The following is an 18498-nucleotide window of genomic DNA, read 5'->3' as shown; positions in this document are numbered from 1 at the left end:
TTTCTTCTTTGAGTGCTTGCTCATATCAATTCCAATTAGGTGACCCCCAAGCCTTACCTAGGCGGTGGGGTCGGAGTGAAGTAACATGGACTGCAGTACCGTTCTACCAAATACCGCATCGTCTCTGGCATGCCGGACAATGGCACAGTGCGAGGCAAAAGTGTGCACTGAGGACAAAGTTGCTGCTCTGCAGAGCTGGCAGACGAGGCCTGAGCCCTTATGGAGTGAGCGGTGAGGGCTGGGGTCGGTACACGAGCCAGATCATAGCAAGCGCGGATGCAGGAAATGATCCATAAAGAGATCTGCTGAGGAGACCGGGAGGGCTTTCATCCGGTCCGCCACCGCAACGAAGAGCTGGGTCGTCTTCCTAACCAGCTTCATGCACTTAATGTAGAAGGCAAGGGCCCTACAGATATCAAGGAAGTGCAGCCACTGTTTCCAGGGACTGGAATGTGGTTTTGGATAAAAAACCATGAGAAAAATGTCCTGGCTGGTATGGAAGGCCGACATAATCTTTGGGAGAAAGGCTGGGTGAGGCCGAAGCTCCACCTTATCTTTATGGAAAACTGTAAGAGGGTTCCGAGGTGAGGGCTCTCAGCTCAGAGACACTCCGCGCTGACGTGATAGTGACAAGGAAAGCCATCTTCCAGGAGAGATAGAGGAGGGAGCAGGTGGCCAGCGGCTCAAACGGGAACCCCATGAGTCTGGAAAGGACCAGGTTAAGGTCCCATGTGGGGACCAGCTGCCGAACCTGGGGGTAGAGGTGGTCCAGGCCCTTGAGAAACCTGCCAACCATGGGATTGGTAAAGACAGAGTGGCCATCCGCACCCAGGTGAAACGCCGAGATGGCCACAAGATGAACTCTGACAGAGGATGCCAACAGGGCCTGCTGCTTCAGATCCAGGAGGTAGTCCAAAATGAGAGGCATGGTCGCCTGGAGAGGGGGCAAGCTGCATTGGGTGCACCAGCATAAAAACCTCTTCCACTTAGCCATATATGTGGCCCAAGTGGAGGGTTTCCTGCTGCCCATCAGTACTTGCTGTATGGATTCCAAACACAGATGCTCTGAAGGGTTCAGCCATGCAGCATCCATGCCGTGAGGTGGAGAGACTGCAGGTCAGGATGGTAGAGGTGACCGTGATCCTGAGTAAGCAGGTCAGGAAGAACAGGCAATGGGACTGGAGCGTCCACAGACGGCTTCAATAGCGTGGTGTACCAACGCTATCTGGGCCACACTGGAGCCATCAGAATCACTCACGCCCTGTCCCTGTGCTCCAGCCCCAGAGTCAGCTTGAGCAGGACCCTGAGCAGGACCTTGTACACAAGAGGGAATGGGGGATAGGCGTAAAATAGACGACCAGTCCATGGGAGCAGGAGGCGTCTGTGAGAGAGCCCGGGGAGCAGAAAGCCAGGCATTTCTGATTGCTGCAAGAGGCAAACAGGTCGACCTGGGGAAACCCTCACCTTCGGAAGATGGGGTGGATGACATCCGGTTGAAGCGATCACTCGTGGGAGCAGAAGGACCTCCTCAGGCGGTCCACCAGCATGTTCTGGACCCCAGGCAGAAAGGATGCCACCAGGTGAATAAGATCGGGCTATGAAGAATTCCCACAGTCCAACGGCCTCCTGACAGAGGAGGAAGGAGTGGGCCCCCCTTGTTTGTTGATGTAGAACATGGCCATGGTGTTGTCTGTGAGGACCACCATACAACAACCCTGCAGTCGCTCCTGGAAAGCTTGACAGGGAAAGCGCACCGTCATCAGCTCCCAGAAGTTGATATGAAGGGAGAGCGCGGACGGAGGCCATAGGCCCCGCGTCTGACGGTCCCCGAGGTGGGCGCCCCATCCCAGGGCTGATGCATCCATAACCAGAGACAAGGAGGGCTGCGGACTCTGAAATGGGACTCCTCTGCATGCCACCCGGCAATCTAGCCACCAGCAGAGGGAGGCCAGGACCCACTCCGGGATGGTGACCACCAAGTTCAGGCTGTCTCCACCTGGAGATAGAATGATGCTAACCAGGCTTGCAACGGGTGGAGTCGAAGTCTGGCACGCCTGGTTACATATGTGCAGGAAGTCATGTGGCCGAGAAGACTCAGGCAACTTCTTGCTGACGTGGTCAGGAAGCTCTAAAGGCTTCAAACAAGGCCCACTATAGCCTGGAAACGAGCATCCAGCAGGAGGGCTTGTGCCTGCATGGAATCCAGAACCGCCTCGATGAATTCTATTCTCTGGGTCGGTTCTAGAATCGACTTTGCCACATTGAGGAGGAGGTCCAGCTGTTGGTGGACATGTTGGTGTCCATGACCAACAGGTGGGACTGTACCTGTTCCCTGGTGCATCCTTGGATTAGCCAGCCAGCCATCGAGGTAAGGGTATACCTGCACCCACTGTCGACAGAGGAAGGCCGCCACGACTGACATATATTTGATGAACACTCAGGGGTCGCAAAGAGACAGAAGGGGAGGGCCATGAACTGATAGCAGAGGAAGCGTCTCTGTGCTGGATTAATAGCTATGTGGAAATACGCATCCTTCCCGTCGAGGGTGGCATACCACTCTCCAGGAAAGGTATGATTGTGCCCAAGACAACCATGCAGAACTTCAACTTTACCATGAACTTGTTGAGTCTGTGCAGGTCCAGAATGGGCCGAAGCCCGCTCTTTGTCTTGAGGATTAGGAAATATCGGGAGTAAAAACCCCTGCCCCTTAGTTCCCTCTGAACCTCCTCGATTGCCCCCATGGCAAGGAGCGTCTGAACCTCCTGAATAAGGAGTTGCTCATGAGAAGGGTCCCTGAAGAGGGATAGGGAAGGAGGGTGGGGAGGAAGAAAATTGGAGAGAGTATCCCACTTCCACCATGCAGAGGACCCAGCGATCCATGGTTATTTGAGACCAAGCATGGTAGAAATTGGATAACCGCCTCAAGGAAGGTGGGGTAGGATCCTGAGTGAGGTCCGGTACACCATCCTTGGGCGTCCCTTCAGAAGGCCTGTTTTGAGCCCGACGAAGGCTGGGTCGGGCCCTGGCCTTGTCCTGATGGGGGGTTGGAGGGTTTCCTCCTGCCATTATGCCCCTACCTCCTAAAGAAGTCCTATCTCAGCTGAGGACGATATGCGCATTGTTGTGGCTGTTGAGGCATGAAGGGTTTCCGCTGGGTAGCCGGTGTGTGCAGGCCCAGGGACTTCATTGTCGCCCTTGAATCCTTAAGTCTATGTAGCCTTGAGTCAGTCTTTTCCGAAAACAGGCCCTCGCCATCAAAGCGGAGGTCCTGCAGTGTTTGCTAAAACTCTGGGGGCAGGCCAGAGGCTTATAGCCAGGAGATACGCCTCATCGCGATCCCTGAAGACCAAGTACATGCGACAGAGTCCACAGGGTCCAGCGAGGCCTGCAAAGAGGTCCGTGCCACTGTTTTGCCTTCATCAACCAGAGTCCCAAACTCCTCTCTGGACTCAGGAGGTACCAACTCCTTAAACTTCAGCATGAAGTTCCAGGAGTTAAAATTGTAATGACTCAGGAGCGCCTGCTGATTAGCAATCCTGAGCTGAAGTCCCCCCGAAGAATAAACTTTGCGTCCAAACAAATCAAGGCACTTGGCGTCCTTTGACTTGGTCGCTGGGGCCGGCTGGCCATGTCGTTCCTTTTCGTTCACAGATGCAACCACGAGCAAACAGGGGACAAAGTATCTCCGCTCCACCCCCTTTGCAGTCGGGGGATGGACGCAGGGGTCTGCCAGATTGTCCTGACATTATCTTGGATGGTCTGACTAAGGGACAGGGCCACCCCGATGGAGCTTCTGCAGTCCGAATGTCCACATGGGGTCCTCCACCTCTACCTCCTCTTCCGCCCGAAGGTTCATATTCCGTGCCACCCAGCACAGGAGGTCCTGGTGGGCACGGAGGTCTATCGGAGTGGGACCCGAGACAGCAGTGCCTGCTACTGCCTCGTCGGGTAAGGAGGCGGCCACGCGGGGGAGAGGGTCGTGGAGGGTTCCTTGCAGAGCTGGGGCTAGTTGTTCTGTGCCACTGACTTTGGGGGCCAATCCAGGAATTGGTGTCTGAGGAGGTCCTGAAGCGGGGAGAGAAGCCACCACAGTCTCCGTGCCCCCCGGGGCAGGCCGGCTGGCAGTAGCCTCTGGCACTCGCAGCTCGGATGGGACTGAAGCCCTAGACGGAGAACCCTGGGCCTGGTGGTATGCCCATGGCATCCAGAACGGCCACTGACTGGGCCCCTGCGCCCGCCAAGACCCTACCCCTCCCTCCAGGAAGCTAAGGTCCAAAAAACATGACCCCACCTCTGATCCCAAAGAGTGAGAAGCAGAGTTGGATGGCCAAGCCGGTGCCAAGCAGATCTGCGCCAGTTCACGGCAACGGTGAGTGAGGCTGGGGAGCGGACTGGTACCGAGACCTGGAACGGCACCTGGATCTGGGCAGAGATGTTGAATGGCGGCAAGTCCAGGATCTGCTCCTTAACAACAACCAGCGGGCAGAGCAGTACCTGGACTGGCGACAGGAGCAAGAGCAGCACCACCGCGAGTACAACCGGCGCCACAAAGGAGAGCGGTGCTGGGACTGCAAGCGGCGGGACTGGGAATGGTGCCAAGAGAGGGATCAGTGACGTAGCTCAACCAGTGGTGCCGACGGGTGGTTCAGGGTCAGCTTGCCCTGGCATGGTGCCACGGGAGGGATGCCGATGCCGTCATGGCAATAAGATCCTTTGCAGACGCAAAAGTATCTGGGGTAGATGGCAACTGGGTCTCAACCATGCTGCACGCCAGGGAGTCCAGCAGTACCGGACTCAACAGCTCTCCCCTCGGGGCCACTGTCAATAGTGTCAGGGTCGTAGCCTGTGCCCCCAGATGCTCCGCTCCAGGACGTACCTTCACCAGCGGTTCCAGGGAGACTGGTCTCTGCAGAAGCATGCCACCCTTTTCCTGCTTCCAGTGCTGCTTCTGGTCAGGAGAATGGGAGCGGTGCCAGGCCGATGCCGCCAGTTGCGATGCTGGGGAGCATCAGTGCTGTGGGTCTCGATTAGAGTCCAACTGCGGTGCCACTCCTGCTGCTGCTGCCAGGTCGCTGCTCACCGAGGCGCATGGTGCTGGTTCTTAGCACGCTGCAGGATGCTGAGGGCTAAGAGCCACCTCCATGACGAGCTGCTTTAAACAAAAATCCCACTCCTCCTTAGTCTGTGGACGAAACCCTTTACAGATCCTGCACCTCTCTGCTTGATGAGCCTCCCTGAGACACTTCAGGCAAGAGTCATGGGGGTCACCCGTTGGCATGGGCTTAGAGCAGGAACCGCAGGGCTTGAATCCTTGAGCTTTGGGCATGAGACCAAGAGAAGAATTGGGGAGGAAGGGCAACGCCCCCCAACCCCACTAACACGAAGTAAACCAACTACAACTAACGACAACAACTATAAACTATTAACTATTAGATAAACACTAGGGAGAGTGGAGAGCAAGTGAAGCAGGACTCCACAGTTCCAGCAACTGTCAAGGGTGGTAAGAAGGAACTGAGGAGGCACTGGGTAGGCTGGGGTATATATCGAGTGCCATGAAGGTGCCACTCCAGGGAGTTCCACAGCCAACCCATAAGGTATTGCTGGGGTAAAACTCTCCGACGGCCATGTATGCAGCGTGCGCACATCTAACTGGAACTGATATGAGGAAGCACTCAAAGAAGAAGATTTATTCTGTAGAAAGTCTCCTGGTGTGACTATTTGCCTTGAAACATAGAAAAATATTCTGTTCATCCAGGCCTTGATAGAGGCTCCACCAGGGGTTTACTGATGCTGAGTAGGTTGTGCCTAGACTTCCACAAAGCATAGAATGAAGCATTAAGGGTCATAGTCTGTGGTTTGTTAAACCCATTTGGCATGGTTGAACATAGCAGCAACATGTGGACTTCAAATGGCCAGATATGCCCAGCAGAGAATTCCCTCTGCACAGGGAAACTCTCACCTGGAAAAAAGCTAGGGCAGGCTGAAGAACTGACTTCTGTGCCAGCCTTCTCCATACCCCTGGCATAAGAGGAAGAAAGGGTGAGTCAGATGCATGCCAGCGGATGGGCTAGGAGAAAGGAGGAGGAGCAAGGCAGAGTAAAGCACAACTGTGCCTCATACCCCATGGTTTAAGGTCACTGAGGGACCTTACACCAGTGGCATACATTAGGGCTGTTTGTTCCTCAGAACTCTAACTTAAATTGAGGCTAGGCGACATAGGATCAGGAAGTTGCGAGCATATGGACTCGAGATGCCAGCCCCGACCCTACAAGAGATAGGAAGGAAGTTCCCATTTCTTATGAGAACATTATTCAGACATATACAGAGAAAGCACTGCCTATGGGACTATGTTTACATATTAGACTACCAAGCTAGTTAACCAAAAGCAGCTCCATGTCAAGATTGTGGAGTATTGAGAAACTGATCTATTGTGTACTATATGTCTTGAGGCTTTTTTCACAAAATAATTAGACAATGCCCAAGATGGACTTTATTTGGTCCCCAGGTGGCAGGTGTTTTGAAGTGGCATTAAGGAGTTACACTGTAAGTTAAACTATGAACCTGAGTTGTCCTGGATTTGTGCTGGACTGCTGATTCTGTGGACAAAGCTTTTACCAAGAGGTTAAATAGGTAATGAAAGACATGAGTCCCTCCTATGTGCGACTTGGTACTAGGATCTTCATCAGTTTCAGAAACATCCGAGTGGCAAGTGAGAGGCTCAGTGGCAAAGTCTTAATTTGCAAACATTGATTCTGGATAGCAAACTGGAGAAAATATTGATTAGCAGGAGTTAATGGGGACACAGAGAAAGACTTCTCTTAGATCAGCTGAACAAAGGATATCACGAAGGGGCAATTTCCAAAATACGGAGAGCTAACATTTCCATCCAAATTGTGCTTTCCGTATCTGCAGATCCAAAGACAAGAAAGTGAGTAATGGGTGGAAGCCTCCAGTTTTGTTTTGTTTTTTTTTTAGTGATAACACAGAATTTGAAGTATAAACCTGCTCCTCTCTTCTGCTGATGGATATAGTAAGTTCTGAATTGAGTCCAGTATGACTTACTACTTCTCTGGGTGGGGAAAAAGGAATGCAATAGGAGGAGAACACTGAAAATCTTTATGATATCCCTTTTTGATCATTTCTAAAGCCTACGTGGCTGTACTGGTCCAAGCATGAACATTTTTTTTCAGCTTGACCCCCAAAAATCTTGGGCAAGCTGGCTCAGCATCCTCACCACCACCCTCCCACAAGAAGAGCCTTTTTCACGACTGCTGGAGAAACGTTTTCAGTGCCACAGTACTTCATTGAGGAATCCTTCAAGGTTTTAATGAGAGATTAGCAGAGTAGTTTTGTGCCATCAGTGTTGCTGGGATGAAGTTTTCTCTAGGGGAAATATCTGTACCCCAAATTAGCAACTATATATTTCTGTGATCTAGAGCGAAGACGACTCTGTCCAAAAATACAATGCCACCAAAGGCTTTAATGTACAAGATAGCTAACAACATGAGGTCTGGAAAACATGCCTTACAATGAGAGACTTAAGGAGTACAATATATTTAGTTTATCAGAGAAAACATTAAGAGGGATTTTGATCATGGTATACGAATATTTATATGAAGAGAAGTTATTTATTATTAGAGCATTCTAATCTAGCAGACAAAAGCATAAGATCATCCAATGGCAATAAACAGAAGTTAAAAAATTCAAACTGAAAATAAGGTGCAAATTTTTAACCGTGACAGTATTTACCCACAAGAACAGATTACCACGGAATAGGGTAGATTCTCCATCACTTGGAGTATTTAAATGAAGATCTGAAGTCTTTCTAGGAAATACACACTAGCTCAACCACAGGTTATTGGGTCTCATGCAGTAAACACTGGGTGAAGCTTTCCTGTGGCTTGTGATATTCAGGGAATCCCATTATATGGTCATGGTTCACTCTGGGCTTAAAATCTATTAATTTATGAAAAGCTATTTTATAAGATTTGAGTTTTTAATATGATTTTGCCTTTAGTTCTCAACTAGTTATTCCCTTCTGTATTTGAATCAAGAAGAGCATAGAGAATTAATGGGGAGATCACAGATCCTGTTGTAACTGATGCATTGTTAAAAATACTATGTTGAGGGCCTCTTAGCTGGACAGAACCATACAGGGTCCACTTTTTTTCTCAAGCCTTTTAAGGATCAGACAAACTACTTTTTCATTTCTTTCAACTGCATTTTGAGGGAGGTCTTTCTTGAACTGAATGAATAAAAGATTATTATTTGATCTCCAGATTGGTATGTAACAGCTCAGCCATCCAGGTCATCTCCCTCCAAAGGAGATTACTATATCTGATTCAGATTAGTTGGAAAAGAAAAAAATATGTCCCTGCAGCCAAAATTCAAGAACATAGGAATTGTTATACTGGATCAGGTCTGTGGTCCATCTAGTCCGGTATCCTGTCTTGGTCAGTGGCCAGCACCAGCTTTTTCAGAGGAAGGTGCTTAAACAGATGAATCTCAAGTAGGAAGGTTATTTTACCTCTCTATTTGGCACTGGTGCAACCACTGCTGGAATACCGTTTCCAGCTCTGGTGCCCACAATTCAGGAAAGACGTTGATAAACTGAAGATGGTTCAGAGAAGAGCCACGAGAATGATTAAAGGATTACAATAGACTTAAGGCGCTCAAGCTATTTAGCGTAACAAAGAGAAGATTAAAGGATGACTTGATTACAAGTATCTACATGGCAAACAAATATCTAATAATGAGCTCTTCATTCTAGCAGAGAAATGTGTAAATGCATTTGCTGGACATTCAGACTGAAAATAAGGCAAAGTTTTAACAATGAGAATAATTAACCATTGTAACAACACAGTTTTTAAATCAAGACTGGATGTTTTTCTAAAAAGATAAGCTATGAATTATTTTGGGGAAGTTCTATGGCCTGTTTTATACAAGAGATTAGATTAGATGATCATAATTGTCCCTTCTGGCCTTGGAATCTATGAAACTTTGCATTAGGCAGATGTGAGATAATCTGTCACCCATGAAGGTCTCACCCTAACCCCAAATGGAGCGTGGTTGAACCCCGAAGTACGTTGTTTCATATCCTTTTCAAAACTTTCTTTAAGCATTAACCATAACAACTGTGGATATTTTTGTTATTTATGTAAATGATCAATCCTTCTTTGAAACTTGCAAGATGCTTTGCCTTAATGGAATCCTGTAGCAAGGAGTTCCACAGTCTAATTAGGTGTTGTGTGAAAAAGTATTTCCTTTTCTTAGTTCTGAATGTCCTCCTTTCAGTTTCATTCACTGTCCCCTTGTTCTTGTGTCACGAGACAGGGAAGAAGAAATACTCCCAATCTACCTTTATTCTTTTTTCATGTCCCCTGTTACTTGCCTTTTTCTAAGGTAAACAATCCCTATCTCTTCAATCTCTCTTCATGTAAGAGTTTTTCCATGCCTCTAATAAATCACATTTTTTTTTCTGAACCTTCTCTAATTCTTAAATATCCTTTCTGAGAGGCGACCAGTAGAACAGATAGTATTACAGTAGGCTGGACTGTCGATTTATAAAACAATTGACTTAGTTGTTGTGATAAACACAGAAAAATGAATCGGGCTTATTGCTTTTTGATGTTGACCTTCTTTGTGGTATACTTCTCAGATGAGGAGGAGCAGCAGCAGCTTGGGTCTTTTGGTTTGGGTAGGAAGAGGTCACTGAAACAGATGAGCTCTCTGACAAATACAAGGAAGATCTGCAGGCAGTGGTTTTGGGAAGGGACAATGAAGGGAACCTTCTGCGTCTGATTTGGATAGTGCCCTTGGACAGGAGAGTTCTTGTTCAGCCTCTCAAAAGAACAAGCCATTCAAGTATTTCCATCTCAAACTTAAGAGACAGGCCATGGAGGATCAATGGAACTTGCCCTTAGGTGGCAATCAGAGGGAAAAAACACAGGAGTTTGGAGAGATAAAGAGTAGAAAGTCTCTTGGCTTGCAGGTGCTGGTCCAAAGGATCACCACTGAAAACAGGGTGTTGTCTCACCAGTACATTTAAAGCATTTTCTCCTTCTGAGATTGGCCATCTGAGAAATTTTCCACATCGCACTGAGGTAGGAGGCTGCCTGTATGTGTTTAAAAAAAAGCTCTCCTGGGCCACTACGAAGAGGCCATACTTCCAGACTTCAGTGAGTAGGAAAACTGCTATAGAGAGCAGTCTTTTGAAGTGCAGCTGAGCCTCTGCTGTGCTGACCACAAGAAGGAAATGCCACTGGATCAAGGATTTTCCCCCAGGCTGCTCTTAGAATCCCTTCTAAAGAGTTCCATATTATATATATATATAATTAGGAATCATGGGAAGGAGAGAAGAAATAAAAAACCTACAAAAGATGCTCTCAGAAAGAGCACTGAGAGGAAACTGCTGCTTTCTAGCACATAGACACTCAGCTGAGGACTCACAAGGAAACAATACAAATGTGACAGCAAGATCAGCTGGAAAGCTTAAGACAAAAAATAATTGAAGTGGTTTCTGGATGCAAGACAGGTACTCAGCATTCATGACCAGACCAGTGTGAGAAGTTCCCTGTACCCATGAGAGAAGTGAGGTTCTGGAACATCCTTCAATAGGCATAGTGGTAGCATACAACCTAACTGGTTTTAAGATGGATCTTGATAAATTTATGAACAGGAGTTTATGACAGGGTTGCCTGTGATAGCAAGGGACTGAACTCAATGACTCAGGAGGTCCATTCCAGTCCTATGCTTCCAACAGATTCTGAAACATTTGCAAAACGGATCTGGTAAGCTGGAAGTCCTTCAGTGGATAGAGCTGTTAACTACAAACCTAACATACCAATAGATAATTAAGGATTAAAATTCTACAGGAAAACAATGTAATTTTCCTACTGTACATGTACTGGGATGGATTTTCAAATCTTTATAATCAACCTTTTAGAACCAGATATTCTAACACCAGATATGTTCTATATACTTACATGATCGCTTATAACATATATTCCATTAATGTACTCTAGCTGAGCTGACACCAGAACAGTCATGAGGAAGAAACAAATTGGCAAATAGACAAAATTATTAAAAGCTCACAAAAAACTATGTAAAACTCTTACAAAAAATCTTATTACATACTGTGTAATTCTGATTATACAATCAAACATTAATATTAATACTTGTGATGACTGAATCTACCTAGAGTGAACAGCTTGATAAAACACAGCCTCCACAGTTATATATGTGCCTGCTGAGGAAGTTACTTCTCTTATGAATAAATATCTTATAAACATAAAAAGGGTTACTTACTAGTTACTGTAAGTTTTTGAATTGCCTAGGTACATTCCCATTCATGATGTGGTAATGTACAAAGGCCCCTGAAGAAGAACCTTCTGTTAGTAAATACCTATACAGCAGATACCAAATCTAGCGATAACTATATTATACTAAAGAACAAAGCTCCTTATCTGGATTCAGGACACAAAATATGTTCATTTATCTTAATCTTTTAACCTACATGAACAGATCTCCCTAGGGAACAACTAAACATTATATTAAAAGTGTGAGCCTACTTTCCAGTTCTCAAGAAATTAAAAGCCACTTAAAGATGACTCAAGTATCGTTTCACAGCATTTAAGTGAAGTATCCATTACAAATTTTAATAGTAGAAAGAAGTTATGGTTAATAAAACTACTCTCATGCCTGGGAAGATTATTATAGGACAAATAACAAAATGTAAAATTTTAATATGTATGTATGTAAAGAAAAAAGTATTAATGGCTATTACCAGCTTATCTTTTAAATCAGATGCTATACTTCTATTTCAGCAAACAATATTTTCAAATCAGTCTGACATGTATTATGCACTATAAATCTTCATATAGTTTGACAAATTGTTCATTGCAAACCTACAATGTGATCACTAAGAGGACAGGATGGGAGAACAATCTGCAGTCAAGTTTAAATTGATGCACAACAACACAAAACTAAACACCACATACTGGAGGCCTGCCAGGACGGCCCCTTTTTCTCTTTCCTTTGACTTCTGTTTCTTCAAGCTCACTGCCAGCATCTGAATGTGCAGTAGTTTCATTTGTTGAATCCCTAGGGAAAAAATACTAGTTAAATTAAAATTATTTGAAACAAGTTATTAATTTATAATTGACACTGATTAAATATTTAGGTATAGTACAGAATAAAACAAATTATCCTTTAAAAGCCTTGTGCAGCATTCACTCTGCAAATTCATCAAACACTGCTATGTATGGAGGAATGCTAAACTATGTAAGTTTTATGAAGTTAGAAATTACACTGTATCCTCTCAGACCTGAAGACTCATTTAAATAACTGGCTCTTTTAAAGTGAAATTCTACTTTGAAAATTGACTACGTTAAACAGCACCTTCTTAACAGATCCATTCACATGTGTACTCAGTAGTATCAGCTTGTTCTCATGACCAAAATAAGATTTTACTACTATTTACTCGTTAGCCCTGAGAGCCAATACAGATATCAGGTAAGCAAGCTGGATTCTATTCTAGCTCTCACTTCATTAAAGTGGTTATGTAAATTCCAACTAAAGACCAAATTCTAACCTCAACTGCACTCAAAGACAATGGGATTGCACAGTGCAAATAAGGGCAGGATTTATCCTGAAGAATCTTTATTGCTGGTGATGATGCACAAATCAGAGAGACAGTCAGATTGATTTTCTCATCCCAGGTTGAGTTTGTGACTCTGGGACTTAGGAAAACCATTTCACTTGTACAATGAGCAAATCTGATCTGTAAGTCATTGAGACACTAAGGGTATGTCTACACTAGAAGTAGAAGTCAACCTACAGTAGGTCAACATACAGCAACCACAGTAATTACTGCATGTCCACACTACCCTCTCCTTAGGTCGGTGATGCGCATCCTCATTGAGGAGTGCTTCCACTGACCTAAGAAGGGCAGCGTGGGGTACTGAGAGCCCAGTCTCTCCACTCCACTGGCAACTCCCTGCCGGGAGTCCAGCTGCCCCACAGGCTCTCAGTGGGCTGCCCCCACACACACACACACCCCGATCCCCAGGAAGAATGGAGGAAGCCGCCCGGAGCTTTCTCATCCCCATAGACTGAGGTTCAGTTGCCTCTGTTTCTTGGCTCTACTCCCTGCCCAGCTCCCAGCGGGGTCTGAAGCTTCTCACCCTGACTCCCAGCAGCTCCAAAGCTGCCAGGGCTTCTCACTTAGGCTCTCAGCTGGGAGCAGGGTCCAGCTGCCCAGCTCTCCAGGAAGCAGCTGGGCTCCTTCCATGAAATTGACAAGACAGCCAACAGCCGACGGCAGGGACGCAGTGTCTACACAGACCCTGGGTCACCCTAGCTACACCAACATGAGCCTAACACCTCTTGTGGAGGTGGAGTTATTATGTCAATGTAGTAGGTATGACAAAGTCAGGCCGGACAGGCTGCAAGAGGGTGCTGGAAGGCAGATATGTTAGCCCTAGAATGTTAAACGCCCTCTTCCCTACTAGCTGAGAAAGGGCTACCTTAGGTCAATTAGAGACACCTGAATCCAATTAAGGGCTGCCTGAGATCTTTTAAAACCCCTCCTCTGGTGAGAGAAAGGGAGAAGAGAGAGAGACAAGCTCCGGTCAGGCTAGTGGCAGCAGGAAAATAACCTACGCCAGGGTGAGAGCCTGTGCTCCTTCCTATAGGGGAAACAGACAAACCTTAGCACCTGCTAGAGGAAAGACTGACACCCCAGAGCAATCAACAGGACGACACCCTGCACTGGCAAGGAGGAGGCGAAAGGTATACCCCTGGGGTTTTTGTGTTTATGAGGCGGTTTCCTTTTTGTCTGGTGGAGGATCACCCCATAGGCCGACCCTGAAAATACAACCAAAGGAGCACAGAAGAGGGAAGGCAAACTCTGCCCTAAATGAGGCTGATTACCCCAGGCCCACCATCACCAGAGGAGGAAGTGCTAAGTCTGGAGAGATGAAGGAGGTGTCCTGCCACATAGGGAATGTGCATCAGCTGGAAGAAGGCTGTAGCGTAGACACTGACATAATTAGGTCGACATCAACTGCCTTATGTCAACCTAGCTACGTAGTGGAGACCAGCCCTAAGTGTGGAAGCCCACAGTGTCACTTTTTAGAGCAGGACCACACTTTAAATAGTAAAATTGTTACACAAAAATGTCCTTTCTTCTGGAAGTCAGGTCCACTGGTCCTACAATGGCTCTTCAACCAGAGGATTGCTACTTGAAGAACCAGACCAGTCACTCATCCTCTGGAGCACTGGGTTCTGCCCCTGAAGATCTCATAAATGAGATTATTTCTCAAGATGACATGAATGAATTTATTTTAACTTTCACTTGTATTACCAATAAACTAATTCAACAATATCTCTATGGGTCAAAGACCACTTGTGGCAGAGCACCAGATCCACCTTTCAGAATTATCAGGATCTCATTTTTATCTCACATTAATGAAAATCATGGGTAACTCCTCTGAAGTCAACGGAGTTCCACTGGTATAAATTAGGTGTGAAGGGAAAATCAGGCCAATTTAGTTAAGATTATACAGTCTTAAACACAAACAAGTGTGGATCAGTTCAGTGGATCTGGCACCATCTTCCTTCAGGGCCAGGTCCACAGATCCTCCAATGTGATTTTATCAAAAATGTTCCGTAAATTTGGGTGGGAACATCACTAATAAAATAGAACAAACATTTAACTATATGAACATCATAGTTACGGTTGTGTTAGAATCTCCCCTTGAGACTTTTGTAATTCTGTTCTCACCTAAATATTTTTAGAGAAAAGTAATGGATATTATAAATCTCAATATGTCTGAATTTTCTAAAGTGTATCTGAGTTCCAAGGTTTTGTAGTTGTCAAATATCAGAGTATTTAAAAATCTGAAAAAAGTGATTTTCTGAAAGGGTGTCACTTTTTTTTTTGGAACACTTTTGTTGTCATGAAAATACACGCAGAAAGAATTCTTTATTCTCAGAAAAAGAAAAACCATGCAAAGAAAAAATGATAAACAATTAACTACTTTACTTAATTAAGTGGGGTCAAACCAGTTTGCAGCAGTACAGCAGAAGTGGAATTGATGATTATGTCTATAACAACAGGTTTCAGAGTAGCAGCGTGTTAGTCTGTATTCACAAAAAGAAAAGGAGTACTAGTGGCACCTTAGAGACTAACCAATTTATCTGAGCATAAGCTGAAGTGAGCTGTAGTTCACGAAAGCTTATGCTCAAATAAATTGGTTAGTCTCTAAGGTGCCACTAGTACTCCTTTTCTTTACGTCTATAATACTGGTAATGGTTATTATGTAGCTAACTGACTTATTCAAAGCAGCCACCATTGGCTGTGACCAAATGTGACTGAAGCCATACACTGCCTAAGGGAACCACCATTTGCATGTGGAAGTGAGGCTGCCCTTTGTAAAGATGCCTACCATCTAATATTGTTTCCAACAGGACTAAAGCCAGGATGGCCTCAGAGAAGATGACCAGCCTGGTGCTCACAAAACTGGACAGAAAACTATTAGGAGATGGGGTCCAGGAGACTGTGGGAGGAAGGTCCCCAGTAGTTTCCCCTTACCTTTGCCACAGCATGCCTCCAGATCTCCTAATCTCTGAAGATTTCCCCTAGCCTCAACAAATCCTATAGCACTCCTAGCCCTAGGGTGCATGGTCACATTCTTGGACATATAAAGCATAAGCGTAACTCCACTAGTCAGTAAGTGTTACATGTCCCCTTTTTACACAATCAACAGGAGGTGTAAGTCTGCTACAGCCCTAAACCAAATGCTTGGCTCTTTGCTGAAGATCTGGAGAGTCTCTGTTCAATCCCTGATGTGTCAGACAAGATAGAGACCATCACATTAGTATGGTGGGTGTGGAAGGAACAACTGAATAATTTACAATCTTCCCCCCTCTACTCTTTATAGGAAGCAAAGCACTCTCTTAATCTGTCTGATAGACCCACTCCTCAATCACCTTTCTTGGATAGCAAGATACTTTTGGTTTGCAGGGATCCTCATCAGAAGAAGTTCACCACATGACACTGTCAGTCTAATGAGGCAGGTGAGTCCTCCTGCAAAGGGGGCAGCAGTGAGGGCTCAAGGAGGACTCCAACGGTGCACATGGTCAGGTGGGAAGATGTGCTCCTCACAGCCTCCCTTCCATCTGATGTAGTGGGGACATGACATAAAGGACAGCCTCCACTCCTTGGCAAGGGCAGCCTGTCATATGTAACATACATAGCACCTCAGAGCCTGGGAGTCTCTGTCAAAGCCACAGACCTTCCACAAGAGCAGGAGAGTCCCCAGCACTGAGGTCCCTAGCTCCTGTATGCTGTGAACCCAGGCCCACTTATGGGAAGCAGCAGCCAGGATTCCCAGGATACAGGAGCTATGAGCTCCAGTGCTGGAGGTTCCCTAGGTTCTTTCAAAGCTCTGTGGCTTCAAGAGAGGCTCCTCTACTCTGAAGAGCCTTGAATGGCTTGGCAGAGCAGATGCTACGTAGGACAGGTTCTCCCATAATGGTATAGGCATTGTTGAGCTGGAGTAAGATTTAGGCCACGAGAGAAGAATGCACAAAGTGCCTTAACCTGCCATCTCATAAGTCAAACAAGAAGTGGGGAATCTTCTATAACCTCGCCCTTACTCACATCTTTCCATAAAATTGGGATGGGATAAATAGGGGAACTGGGTGGCATTCATCTCCTCCATCCTGCAACAGGTCCTGCAGATTCACAGGGAAAAGTCTTTTCTCAGGTGAACATTACCTACCTCATTAGCCCTGCAATAATGATGTGACAACTGATACACAGATATTTCTGTACCCATTCCTGCCCTCCTCAACCCATTCCTACCCTCCTCACTTGACTCTGCTTTCACCACTATCATAAACATCTGTGCTCCAGTCATTTTCCTCACACCGTAAGGAAAAGTGAGGAGAGCCATCCCTTCTCCACTTTTCCATGTGCCTCCAATAGCCTCCTACACCTCCTCTATTAGAAGTGCCACATTAGCATAAACAAACTTAATTTTAAGCCAGTTAAGGTTGGGTAAGAGCAAACCTTTGGTGACAAGTTAATGGTCATAAGGAAATGCCAGGTTATTGGACAGCTCTTAACTGTATCAGACTCCTCACACAGCAGGTTTCTACTGAGAACAACAAACTACACAAATCATCAAGAAACTCCCTTCTGCCTCAAACAGATAAAAAAACATACTACACAACACTTTACACTGCAAGCCAAACTTTAGTGATAACCTCACATTTTTGCTGTGAACACACACCACACCCTTAACTAGTGCATCTACATCAATAATGGACATTTGCTAATGTTGCTGAGGTTGTTAAAGTTTTGCCAGGGGTAAATGCGGTACTTGCTACCATCAGACCAAGTCACCTGGAAAAGCACTAAAGGAGGGTGTGCCCTTCCTCGAATGCCTGAGACACTGCCTGGAATCTCTGGAAGGGTCAGAAAGGTCAAAGAAAGAAATGAACTCTGCTTCTCTTTGGGGCTGTTCTGCAGCACCTCAGAAACAGACTAGGAATTCAGGTTGTTGTGTAGCATCTTCTCTGTAGGATTCACAAGAGCACCTACAGAAGGCCTTGCTTTTGGCCTTGGAGTACTCTGAGGCACAGGTGTTTTGCATTCTGAAGACAGACCTCTCTTTGGAAGGAATCCTTCTGAAACAGGGAGTGCCAGCAAAAATACAGGTATTAACCCCATGATGAAAGGTCACAGGGTGAGATGGCTGGGTACTACGGACTAGATGAAATTGAGCCTATGGGGTCTTAATGCCAGCAAAACTATCTGGGTTCTCCCACTTCCAAGCTGCAGGGCAGAAAATCTAAAAAAGGTTCCTACACAACAGAATGGATGGCTCATTTCTTGAGACACAAAGAAGGAAATAGTCATTTGGACATTATCGTGGCCATTGATCCCTAAAAAGCTGCTGAAAGTACCTCCCTTTATTCATGAGGCTTTCATTCCTGAGCCAATGTCTGTCCTGTTATGAAGGATCTGCTTCTCAGGAGGTGCAGCAGTCTGTTCCTGCTATGCTGAGCTTTGTTTGAGTTTCCCCAGGATCACAGTTCAGGTTGGTAGGCTGAAGTGATCTTTTCTGACTGCTTCTTGACAGTCCTCTTGAATGCTGGGGGAAGGGAATTTGCCAGCAGGGCAAGGAAGCCTGAACAGTTACTTCTCTCTTCTACTTGGGTAGAAGGCGCCTGGGAACATCAGCAGCAAGAACTTCAGTCTAGTCACTTTAGGAAGAGAAAGATCATGGCTTCTTTTTCCCAAGTGTGCTGTTTGCACACTGAGCTGCGGGAGAGAAAGATGGTTCAAGGTTTCAGCAAATCTTGAAGAGTAGTCCTGCTTAGAAAAGTTAGACAGCCAAGCACAAATATGTCCCAAATGAAGTAGAAAAAATTAAAATTCTAGAATATACTTTTTAAAAACTGCTCTTGTTTTGGAGAAGGAAATAT

General features: G+C 45.9%; 1 protein-coding gene across 8 annotated transcripts in view; it reads right to left on the bottom strand.

The window, feature by feature from the left end:
• Positions 1-18498, bottom strand: part of STAG1 (STAG1 cohesin complex component) — a 380157-nt gene that overhangs the window by 288967 nt on the left and 72692 nt on the right. For 7 of the 8 annotated variants that reach the window (XM_073360216.1, XM_073360223.1, XM_073360219.1 and 4 more), the window contains one exon: positions 12000-12102. The exons of the other annotated variant lie outside the window; for it this stretch is intronic. In XM_073360216.1, the coding sequence (XP_073216317.1) occupies positions 12000-12102 (103 nt within the window). The remainder of the gene's footprint in view (positions 1-11999; positions 12103-18498) is intronic. 8 annotated transcript variants of the gene reach the window in all.

Source organism: Lepidochelys kempii, chromosome 9 (genome assembly GCF_965140265.1).
Source record: "Lepidochelys kempii isolate rLepKem1 chromosome 9, rLepKem1.hap2, whole genome shotgun sequence".
In the NCBI taxonomy this organism is placed as follows: Eukaryota; Metazoa; Chordata; order Testudines; family Cheloniidae; genus Lepidochelys; species Lepidochelys kempii.
This window is presented reverse-complemented; position numbering and strand designations above follow the sequence as displayed.